The sequence below is a fragment of the Haemaphysalis longicornis genome, unplaced genomic scaffold, assembly GCF_048455015.1.
Source record: "Haemaphysalis longicornis isolate Haplotype H1 unplaced genomic scaffold, Haemaphysalis longicornis Haplotype H1 scaffold_7, whole genome shotgun sequence".
Lineage (NCBI taxonomy): Eukaryota > Metazoa > Arthropoda > Arachnida > Ixodida > Ixodidae > Haemaphysalis > Haemaphysalis longicornis.
The window spans coordinates 99,511,305-99,523,339 of record NW_027526422.1 but is presented as its reverse complement, the minus strand read 5'-3'; the positions used below and the strand labels follow the sequence as shown (position 1 = coordinate 99,523,339).

Sequence of the window (12,035 nt, the reverse complement as noted above, 5' to 3'; positions counted from 1 at the left end):
TTGGCAAAAATTCGCAATTTTTTGTTACACGCAGGTTTAGATTATGGCTGGCGTGAATGAAGCAGAAACGACTCCACAATGCTAGACATCAGTGATGGGGAACTCACACTTGTAGAATTTATTTCACGGTGAAAAACTGCGTGATTTGCGAGTACTGCTTTCTCACGACCTTAGTCACCACACGGGACTCCAGACAAGCCAGGTTCCTTACCGCCGTATTCACAAACGTAACTTAAGTATGAGTTTAGCTTTTTGGCGCTTTTGGGTGCCTTAGCCCATTTTAAGGACCAACGTACGCTGAAAGGGTGCTTTTTCGTGAACCTGATGCTCTTTGCCACGTTCAAAATTGTCGGTAGGGTGCAGGTGGGATACAGTACTGGGCGTCAACATTTCTCTTTCTCGGCGGCGGAGGCGGCCATTAAAATTGCGAGCTTGTCTTGAAAAACATGGCACTTTTGGTTTTCTGAAAGCAGAACTCATTACCGACCAACGTACACCACAAATGATACTGGACACGCGCGACTCCACACCGACAGACACGCTTAGCTCCTAACCAACACCGCACTCACACTGGAAACGCACGGTAGTTTGCGGTGCGGGCGAAGTCCGCTAAATTAGTGCGTTTCTCCAGCCGATTTCTCACCAAAAGTGTAAAAGACAATTGCTCAGCAGCGTAGCGAATTCGTTATATCAAGGTTAACCGTCGCAACGCCTTCGTTACATAGAGGTCGCAAACACATGGGTTTAAATGGCACTGGCAATGGGAACTTGAAAAACTTCGTTAAATCCAAGAATTCGTTATATAGAGGTTCGTTACACCCTGGTTTTGCTGTAGCAGCCAAAATTTTAACAGCGGAGCTGTTGCTCAAACCGTAAGGTCAGTGTTGCAGAAAAAAATACCCCCAAAAAATGTGGAGCACTATTGAGCGCGTGCCTCACGGGGACCGACAAGCGTTCCCGGCATGCGCAGTGGCTTTATAAAAAACAAACTGGCAAAAACAACCTGGATGCTGAGCACGGTGTTGTGACGTTGTCATTCCACCGCTGACAACCCGTTGGTGCATATGTGAAGGCGTACCCGAGCCGAGCTCCGTCGCCTCCGACATGCGTGTGGTAGCGTGGTGAAGCGAGCGGCCAGCCAATGTTGCTGCATTGAAGAAGACCAGACGCTGAAGGCAAACCTAACTTGTTTACTTCTTGGCGAGAGATGGGCCGAAGCCAAAGAACAATGCCCCGACGGGCGAGGTTACAGTACAGGACTAGAGGAGTGGCAGCATTGATTCACTGCTGCATCAGGAATGAACTACAGCACTTGGTGGGTCTTATTTATACCCAAAGCGCTAACGGTCAAACAAGCGTTCCCTCTAGATTGTGCACACGACACAAACGGCACAGAACACTCTTTCCAGAGTTCAGGAGAGGTCGGAAGTAGCGGCGCACGCTGAGCCCGAGAGAGGAAAGAGAGGAGGTCTCCGCAACAGCTTGCACGCCCTTCGGACAAGTCTCTGCGTGTTGTGTCGGTCGCCGCCGAAGTTTGAGTCATGCCGATAGCGAGGCGCCAGCGATCCAGACATGTAGCGGCGCGTTTGAATCCGTCGGCTGCAAGCGGGAGTCACCGGCAGGGGGGCTTGCTTGAAAGGCGCACGTATTGGAGGCTTCGCCACACAGCCGAGGAGTGTTGCACAAAGCCCTGTGGCGGGCTGGGTCGTAACAGCTTCGCCGCCGGCGGTCTGCGATCCCGATGGATAAGGGCCTTCAACCGTTGTCTGGAGGGATGCTTTCGGAGAGAAGTGCTCGCCACACGCTCGACTTCAGGCCTAGGCTCTAGCAACGTGTGGGTACGAGCTTCACCGGGCCGGTCACTGGACGAATAGTGGCTCCCCAAGAACGTCTCTGGCATGGTCAGGCAAGCAACAAAACAACACAGGAAGACACAACCGCACCGCCGGCAAGTGCGAAGATAAATCCACGCTGTACCTCTAACAGGCTTTTAGTTGCGATAAAATACGCTAATTACTAACTGCACTAGTTATATTTTAGCCCAGCAGCACTTTGGGCAATCACACAAACTTGAAAGGTGACGTTTCACGTGATTGGAAATGTCCTACACAAAAAGAAAGGTAATCGTAAAGGGCGAAACCTGCTTCATGAAAAACAATGAAATTGAAAAAGTCAGGCGTCTAAGGCCACTTCTCGCGCTGAGAGCTACGATTTGAGCTCTCGTCATTGCCCTGAGCTTTCCCCTTTATCAATCGCACCTTAAGTGCACCCGTTCTCTGAAAGCTGCTGCGACCGGTCGAGAGGACATCGGCCTTCTTCCGAGACGTATCTCGAGCGCGCGGAGAAAACTGCTCTACTTTCCACCGCTCGATCAAGGCGTGCGCTTTCGTTCTCAAGCGCTCCTAGGTCCGCTGAGAGCCGGCGCACAGCGTGCGTGTGGCGCTGCCACTCGGCAGGTGCGCATAGGAGCTCTTGCCACATTTTTTGCGACACTGTCGGTAAGCGAACACCGCAGGGTGTTTTCGCTCTCCTTTCCGGCTGTCAAGGCCAATTTAGGCATGGGCGGCCCGGTCTCAGAAGACGGCACATCCCCAGGCGACACCGGAATCGCTACATGCTCGGCTGGCCGTTGCTCGCCATCGAATATCTGAGTTGGAGGTGGAACGCTAGCGACTCGCTCAGTTGCGGCGTCATCGTTAAGCTTACCTGCACCGTGAAAACCATTCAGTGTTTTGACTGCTGGCTCTGCCCAGCGTATCTCGGTTCTGAACTCGCGTCCGGAGAAGCACCTTTCGTTTCAACGGACTCGTGTTGCCTCCTTTCGCTATCGTCGCGGTTTAGGCTTTCCCGCGGACACGACGCTGACACATCTCCGTTCACAGTATAGGGGCCTTACGCACAGCCTCCGGAAATGCACTATCCTCGCCTTCTCTCTGAGTCTCGCCGTTCCTCTCAGAGGCGGCGACACTATTCTTACTTGAGCCCTTCGCAGCGAGCTCAGCTGATAGTTTGCGCGGAAGCGCTTCGAAAAACTGACCCTGTTCGCGCTACAGCTGATCAGACCTGTTCGAGAATACCTAGGTGCCTGTATTCTGGAAGAAGTTGTGGGATACCACCGCCTGCTTGACAAGTTCACCAAACGGACTGCGATGCTGACTTTAGCAATATGCAGGCGCACGTTCTGTGCTACCACGGCCTGCTTCACCCAAACACTTTGTCCCGTCAGCTGATCTGGTTCAACGTACGAAGGGTGGACCGTGTTTACCGTCGCCGCGGAGTCGCGAAAAACTCGGCATGGTTTACCGTTGACCACGGGCTCACGTACGCACGGCTCCAGAAACTGCCTGCCGTCCTCACTCTGATCTAGCACGATGAAGACAAACGTGCCCTTTTTGCAACTTGCCGCGGAATGCCCCGTCTCGTCGCAGTTGTAACACGCAGCTTGTTTGCGCGCTTCAAAAGCTTTCTTTCTGCGCTGCTCCTCAGCGTCTGCGCTCTTTTCGTTTTCGCGGCCAGTTTCACTATCCGAGAGAACGACTTTGCTAACTCCACCGTCTTCCTGGTGAGCTCTGCCTTTTGGCCATGACTTATTAGGCCCCGGCCTGAACTCTTTTTGGCCGTCTTTCGGCCCCTGCGCACCTCGACATGCGACGAACTCGTAGGCTAGCTGAGCTGCATTATCCACAGTATTTACCCCTGGCCTGTCTTGCACGCAAAGACCCAGGTTTTCTGGTAGACGGCTGTAAAACTGCTCGAGACCGAAGCACTCAACTACCTTGTCGTGCTCTCCGAAAGCCTTTGCCTCTTTGAGGCACTCTTCCATGTTAGGCCTCAGCTTATAGGCGAACTCCGAGTACGACTTCTCGGCTTCACGGGATTTCTGGCGAAACGCCTCTGCCGGACTTTCTCGTAGTCGTCCGCCTCCTCCTTTGGCAAGCGGGCCATCACGTCGGATGCCTCACCTGGAAAAAGAGTAAGCAGCTTTTGCTATGAGTCTCGGCCAAACTGGGCCCTCTCGCACGTACGCTCGAAATTGACCAAAAAAAGACCGATGTCTTTTCCTACCTTGAAGGGTGGCATTAGGTCACTCATTTGCAACGTAGGTCGCTCAGTCACCGCAGAATGCGCGCTCCTGCAACTCTTACGCCTAGGTCAAGACGCCTCGACCTCTAGACGCTTCATGTCCAGCTCATGCTGTTGCTCCCGTTCTCGCTTTCTTTCCTCGCGTTCCTGTTCTTGTTTTCTTTCCTCGCGTTCCTGTTTCTGCCTCTCGCGTTCCTCACTCTGGCGCTCAGCCTCTGCAGCCTGACGTTTAGCGGTCTCCCTGCCATTGATCATCTCAATGCACTCAGACAGCTCGTCATCGTCAGCCCCAACAGCGAGTATAGCCTGTATCAGCTCTGGCTTTCTCAGCGCGTCCGTAACATCCAAGCGCGACTCTTTTGCAAGCTCCAACCACTGTGGTTTTTTCAACGCCTTCAAATTCATGTCCGGTCTAGAGTACTGCCTTCCCACTGCTCCAAGATTGTTTTGCGCGAATACCCCACGCGACAAAAACACCAGCCCTACCAGCTATCCTCAGAAGCCCGGTAAAACTCAGTGAAGAAAAGCCCCGCACTCCCTATTGACCGCCGTGAATTCTGCGAAGTCCGAAGCCGCCTTGACGTCGGTGGTGTTAGATCTCGCCCCGCTGGCTCCAGGTGTTACGAAGTTGCCACCCGACCACTGCCAACCAGTTGTTAGAACGTTGTCATCCTACCGCTGACAACCCGTTGTTGCGTACGGGGAGGCGTACCCGAGCCGAGCTACGTCGCCTCCGACATACGTGTGGTAGCGTGGTGAAGCGAGCGGCCAGCCAATGTTGCTGCCTTGAAGAAGACCAGAAGCCGAAGGCAAACGTAACTTATTTACTTCATGACAAGAGATGGCTGAAGCCAGACAAGAAGAATGCCCCGACGGGCGAGGTTACAGTACAAGACTCGTGCAGTGTGACAGCATTGATTCACTGCTCAAACAGAAATGAACTACAGCGCTGGGGGGGGGGGGGGGGGGAGGTACTCGAAAAGAGTTCACGCTATTGGCGTAAGCTGAGGGAGCAGCTCTCGGTATGCAACGCTCAGAAGACATCGTATCGTGGGCACCGCGCTGTGCAACTGGAACTGAAGGACAGATGGCGACTTTTCTCCCCGAGCAGTGCGCGGCGTCTCTACCAAACAAATGGGTGGCGGCAACCCCAAGACGCCTGGCCACCTGCAGAGACAGGCTCTCGCGGTGTTAGACAAATAAGTGTCCCATGCTTGGCGCTCGCTTCGTGATGACATGACCTTGAGAGTGTTTCAGAAGTACTCCATAAGAAATTCCCTGGACTGCGCCGAGGACGATTTGCTGAATGGGAGACAGCTACACAGAAGCGGTTGTACGACAAGATACCAGACGGCTGTATTGAGTAACCTTAGACAAAACAAATGCTGGTACTAGCTTTAATAAACTCGTGTGCACGTAGCTTTTTTCCATTTTTTCTGCTGCAAGGTAAGGGAGTCAATCCGCATTCTGGCTCAACCTATATTCCGACTTATACAGTAATTTTCCTCAGCGCCTCACAATGTACAGTCGTCAAAACTATCAACAGCAAAGATGCAGGTGCCAGTATACGCACAGAGCGGCAGCTTCCGCTAGCCACCGCCGCATGCTCGGCGACGGTTAATCGACGCACCACGGAGCTGTCGCTGTGTGCGTATACTGGCACGTGCACAACGCGAGGTGGAAAAAAAAAGACAAAATGCACAAAGCAGGTGTACGTTCAGTCCTTACGTACACCTGATTATTCTCCAATCGCGATAGCTAGGGAACGAGCAATCGATTGCTACTTTTTGGACTCTTGAAGGTCGAAACTAGGCCTAATTGCCGCCGCTATGGATGGTTGACATCGGGCAAGTTTGTAGAGGAGGCATAGCTCTAGAATTGAGACGCCTCTATGTACTTGTCTTTTACGGGACATGCCTTCGTCCTGGGGGTGTAGCTCAGTGGGATTCTGCTTCCGGCCACCACAGTGAACGGACGCAGGATGCAGGGCTCCTCAGGAGCGGTTAATGCGGCCGTTCCCGGCCGCGGTAACAGGTTTCTTGCTCAGGACGATTGTTATCAAGTTTCGTTGCCGACATTGCCTACAGGACGTATTGTTTTTAATACCGTTTTTTTGCACGGTGACATGCGTGCGCGCCCGTATCGCGTTGAAGATTTCCGCGATACTTTGGCTCGGCTGGAATTGCTCCCTGAGGTACTTGCCTTGGGGGCGTTCCAAATGAGTCATGTATGGGCGGTGACGTTCAAGTCGGAGCTAGGCGTCAAGAAGATCTTGGAAGCAAAGGAGCTTCACGTCAAAGGTCGACACTGCCTCGTCATTGACCCTGCCAACCAGGACCTGCGGCTGAAGCTCCACTGGCTGCTTTACAACGTGACCGAGGACGACGTACGAGTTGCGCTGGCTCCCTACGGGAGGGTCAGCGAAGTTTCACGGGAGCGCTGGCGTGTTCAAGGCGTCCACGACAAGGGCTCGACGACGCGGTCCGTGACCCTCAAGCTCAACGCGGGCGTGAGGGCTGAGGACCTGCCCCACCAGCTTCGTGTCGCAGGCGAGCAGGCGCTCGTGGTCGTGCCCGGCAGGGCCCCGCAGTGCCTTCGCTGCTCTGGCACGGGGCACATGAGGCGCGACTGCAAGGTGCCGCGCTGCACTCTCTGCCGCCGCTTCGGTCACGAAGCGAACGAGTGCGTGCGGACGTACGCCAAGGTGGCCGGACCGGTGGGGGATGTGGACCGAACGGAGAACATCATGGACGAGGAGGAGACGGAGGCGGCTGCAGCAGGGGGCGGAGGAGACCCGGTGACGGAGGACGCGCCGCCTGAAAAGAGCGCTGAGGTGAAGGAGTCGGCCGCCGTCGTAGTGCTACCTGCGCAAAGTGTCAACGAAGGAGACCAGCTGACGTACGACGGCGACGGTGAGAGCCCGGTGAGCGTGGCGGGTCAGTTTGCGGCGTTGGAATCTCCCGCCCCCCAAGAGGGCGTCGACTTGAAAACTGGCGACCAGGACCAGTCTGTGGCCAAGCGGCCGCGTCAAGACAGTGTCGGACAACGCGGAGGGGGGGATGGCTCCGTAGCGGGGGGGTCGGTGAGTGTGGGACCCACGTCGCGGCGCTCGAGCTTCAAGCCGAAGCTCAACACGCCCTACGACAGAGGACCCACGGCAACAAAGAATTCGTAAGAACGCCATCCTTGCCCTCGTTTTCGGACTGCTAAAAGTATTTTTAAGTTTTCTTTGTGTGTCTTTGAAAAGCAAGAAAAGTGCAGGGCGTGTTCTAGTCATGGGTTTAAGCTCGTTAGTTGTATTACGTGGGTTTTTGGTTCTGTGTCGGGTGTCGAAGGGTTTTCCTTGCGGTCATTGCGCGTTTTTTTGGGGGGGTGTGTTGGGCGTCGAAGAGTTCTTCCTTCGTTTCAGGGTGGGGGTTTGGGGTGTTTTGTATGTACGAGCGTCAAGTGAAGCTCTCTCAACGGGCTCAAGTTGGATCCGTTTGTTTTTTTCCATGGGGGGAGGGGGGGGGGCTGTTTTCGTCGTTTTACGGTGTTGTGTTGTTTTTTTTTTTTTCATTTGTCAAATGTACCAGCATAAATGCTTTCGGGTCTGTTTGTTTTCTCTCTTAACCTGGTGTATTTAAACACGCCAATCCGTATTGCCACGCTTAACGTCCGGGGGCTTGCTGACAGGAGACGGCAGAATCAGTTGTATCGTTTAGTGACCGAACAGGACCTGGATATAGTGGCGGTACAAGAAACGAAGGTTGAGAGAGAGGAGCAGACAGATCGTATGGTGCGCCCGTTTGCGTCGAGGTACGACGTGTGCGTTGCTCACGCGGTCGGGATGTCTGCGGGCGTTGCCCTGTTGGTTCGAAGGAGTTTGGGGGCAACCCTAGAGACCGTCACCGCGTCCGAGTGTGGGCGTTTTGTTGTGTGCGATTTTGTTTTATCGTCAAGCGAATGGCGCTTGATTTGTGTGTACGCGCCCACAAAGGCAGCGGAAAGGAAGGGTTTTTTTGAGGATGTTCGCGGGTTTTGCGATACGGAGAGGCTCGTTTTTTTACTTGGCGACTTTAATTGCGTATGTTCTGCGCAAGACAAAAGTAGCTCGACAAGGTTCCGCGATGCGAGTACGATAGTTTTAACTGATATCGTCGCTGACTTCGCGCTGGAAGATGTGGGCGATAGCCTTGGCAGTAGCGGTACCGTTCGCTATACACACTTCCAGGGCAACAGTCATGCGCGTCTCGACAGAGTGTATGTTTCGTCAGAGATTCTGCCGGAGTGTGATAGCTACCGAGTTTCCCCCGTTTCCTTCAGCGATCACTGTCTTGTGACCGTAACCGTTGGTAGAATGGTAAAACCAGGCAACGCGTTCTGTTGGGGGCTTTGGAAGCTTAATAACAAGCTGCTGCAGGATGAACATTTCACTGAGGCCGTTAATGCATGCGCACGGACGTTTTTCGGTGGAGAAGAGAACCTTAACTTTACTCTCAATTGGGAGCTCTTCAAACAAGAAGTTAAGTTAAAGGCCCTTGAAAGATCATCCGCAATCAAATACGACGAGAAGCAAAGAGAAGCCTGGTTACGAAGTACCCTGGACGTTTACGTTAAGGAAGAATGTGAATCGCCCGGGGCGTTGAAGGATGACATTAGAGGATTAAAAGCGCAGCTCGAAGTAATAGATAAAGAGAAGTATGAGGGTGCGCTTGTGCGCGCACGAGCTGAGAGATTTTTGCACGGGGAAGCGCCGACTAAAAGAGCGTTCAGCGCGGAAAAGAAGTATGCGCGCAGAAATGCGATAGTGGAAATTGAAGCCGAAGGTGTGGTTTATAGTGACCAGGCTAATATAGAGCGCTGTTTTTGTGACTTTTATAAAAATTTGTTTTCTTGTCATCCTGTCGATGCCGTCAAGTTTAGAGAAGAGTTTACGTCTTTGTTACCGTGCTTAGACGAGGAAGTTATGGCGCATCTCGAAAGAGATATTACAGTAGAAGAGATACGCGGCGCTATCGACGAGTTAAGCCCAGGGAAGACGCCGGGCCCCGATGGCCTGAGCGCTGCTTTCTACAAGGCGTTTAAGGGTGACATTAGCCCGGTCCTATGTAGAGTTTACTCTGAGGCGTACCACAAAGGTGTGCTGCCACCTTCTTTTCTCGTGTCGCACACTGTGCTTATACCGAAATCGGAGGAGGTTGCGAAACTCAGGCAGATCCCTGGGTATCGTCCTATCAGTCTGACAAATGTCGATTATAAGGTTTTAATGAAAATATTGGCAGGCCGCTTACAGACTGTCATAAAGGACCTGGTAGGGCCGCATCAAACGTGCGGGATCAAAGGGCGGTCGATAGTTACAAATATTCATACTGCCCGAAGTGTTCTGGAGTGTTGTGACGCCATGCAAGGGACTTTGGCAATGCTCCAGGTAGACATGGCTAAAGCCTTCGATCAGGTGTCGCACGAACTTTTGTTAAATATGTTGGAACACGTGAATGTTGGTTCTGTTATTCTGAATGGTGTGCGCATGGCGTACACTGGGTGTTCTACTAGGCTTGTTATTAACAAAACGATCGGCGCACCCGTTCCTGTTCAACGTGCCGTTCGTCAGGGTTGCCCATTGTCTCCGTTGCTTTTTTGTTTCTACATTGAAGCGTTTTGTTTAAGTGTAATCCGGAGCAAAGACGTCAAAGGGTTTAAACTTCAGTCGTGTGAAGTGCGGGTGTTAGCTTACGCTGACGACATTGCTCTTTTTTTTGTTGATAGGAGAAGCATAAGCATTGCTGTAAACACCTTGAAATGTTTTTGTAAGTACAGTGCCAGTGGTGTTAATTGGCAGAAATGTGTTGGTTTCTGGCATGGCCAGTGGGACAGTATGCCTAGTGTTTTCGAGTGTATCAGCTGGCAGACGACGCCGGTGAAGTACTTGGGAGTGCCCCTCGAGAACTATGTAGACAGCGACCCTTATTGGCGCAGTCAAACAGTCGAATTGCGTGAAAAGGCCGAGAAATGGAAGGGAAGCGGACTTTCAATATTTGCTAGGGCATCAGTGTGTAATGTGTTTTTAATTAGCAAACTGTGGTACGTTCTACAGGTGTTGCATTGTTCGCGGGCACGTGTACAGGCCTTGCACCGAGTTTTTGCTATGTTGATTTGGGAGTCGTCATGGGAGAGAACAAGCCGTACGAACCTGTTTCGGCGCGTGCGTCTTGGTGGCCTGTCATTATCGCATTTGTTTTTGCGTCAAGTGGTAAATCGTTTTTTGTTTCTTCGGGATGTGAAGGACTCCTTTTTGCGCACTGTGTGTCAGGTGAAGTTGGCCAGAGCGCTTCCTGATTTTGTTGTAACGTCAGCTTCTTTATCTTTTGGCGCAACGAAAGGCTACTTCCGTGAGGTGGTACAAGCCACCATGTTTTTGCGTGCACGCTTCACGCTAGAGTACTTATCTAGTGTGACGCGTAAAAGATTGTATAATGACCTCGTTGATTCCGTACTTCCCGTTCCATTGTATAGATCGCTGTACCGTGTAGGGCCAGGACAGGATGTGCTCAAGCGTGTGAAACGTATGGCGATTGGCCCATGGGTTAAGACGTTTTTCTTTAAACTTCACTCGGGCGTCCTTGATGTGAAAACGTGGCAGAAGGAAAAGGGAATGTTTTTGCCGGGTGGGGTGGACTGCTACCCGTGCAGAAAACCCGAAACTGTAGAACACGTGTTTTTGGACTGCTGGGACGGGGTCTTCTTTTGGGACGTGCTTCAGCGAACCCTCAAAAAAGATTTTCCCCTGGACGCTCACGGCATTAGGTTTTTACCTATTGAGAGTGACGAAGTACCTTACGACCTCGTGATGGTCCTGGCCCTACATGCAATTTGGAAATCCCGCATGGCCATACGCCATAGGGACGTTGACGCTAAATGGTCAAGAGAATATTTCGCTGATTCAATGCGTATGATTATTGAAGTGTGGAGGGCTCAGCCTGAGCCTCCAGAGTGGTTGCCTGTGATGGAAACACTGACCAACCTCAAACAATTTTAATCGTTTTTCTGCTGTCAAGGTGATGACTAGCAGTTTTATCGTTGCAGTTTTTAGTTTGATGGTGCTTGTTTTGTACTGAAATGTTGCAATAAAAAAAAAAAAAAATGGGGGTGTAGCTCAGTGGTAGAGCGCTCGCTTCGCATGTGAGAGGCCCCGGGTTCGAACCCCGGCACCTCCAATGTTTCGTTTTTTCAATATTTACCCAGTTTTTAGAATAACGAATGCAGGTGTTCTAATGCTGTTTTTTTTTTCCTTTTACCATAACATATTCTTTGTTTCAGAGCCGAGTATTTCGCTTTTTTACCGCTCGATCGTTCACTTTGAAGGAGCTGCACGGGGCCGCTCCATAATTTAATATGAGTGTGACGGTTCCCATATCTGACACTTGCGCTTATCCTCAACGTTAACTCGTGTACAATATTTTGGGATGAAGTTATTTTATCCCGTGTGCACAGTCCGGTATTCGCTACGAGTTTTCATGTAGGGCGTTCCCAATGATGGACGACTACGTGAAAGACGCGTCCACTAGAAAATAACGGTGGTGTTTTTTCCGGTGTACGTATGACGGAATGCTTTACAGCGCAACCTGGTATTTTGCGACCTTTGCGATAGATCCTTGTAAAAACAGGAATTTTCCTTGCCACCGCCACTCTTGTCGCGTCGCCATCGACTCTAGGTAACACGAAGCTACGGCCGTACACGAGCATATCTGTCGAGGCTAAATAAATGTTACAGAACATTTGTGCCTAGGGCGATGACCGGAGGGGGGGGGGGGGGTTGCTAGTAGAATTGAAGAACAAAGCCAACAATAACGAATGTAAGGAAAATAGCGATAAGTGCGTAAAATTCGGCACACCTTGAAGGTTCCTTTGGTAGCAAAACCTTTCATAATTTTAGATGCGAAGCCTGCTCGGGGCTGTGTCCCTCCCTCCCT

The 12,035-nt window shown here is 51.8% G+C and overlaps 1 protein-coding gene and 1 non-coding gene across 2 annotated transcripts; both read left to right on the top strand.

Annotated features, from left to right (window-relative positions):
• Positions 1-6,031: 6,031 nt before the first annotated feature.
• Positions 6,032-7,258, top strand: LOC144146435 (uncharacterized). The gene has a single exon (XM_077678390.1). The coding sequence runs from the start codon at positions 6,065-6,067 to the stop codon at positions 7,256-7,258; it is 1,194 nt and encodes a 397-aa protein (XP_077534516.1). The 5' UTR covers positions 6,032-6,064.
• A 3,949-nt stretch (positions 7,259-11,207) lies between these two features.
• Trnaa-cgc (transfer RNA alanine (anticodon CGC)) lies at positions 11,208-11,279 on the top strand. The gene has a single exon. It is a non-coding gene; the product is annotated as a tRNA-Ala (tRNA).
• Positions 11,280-12,035: the final 756 nt, after the last annotated feature.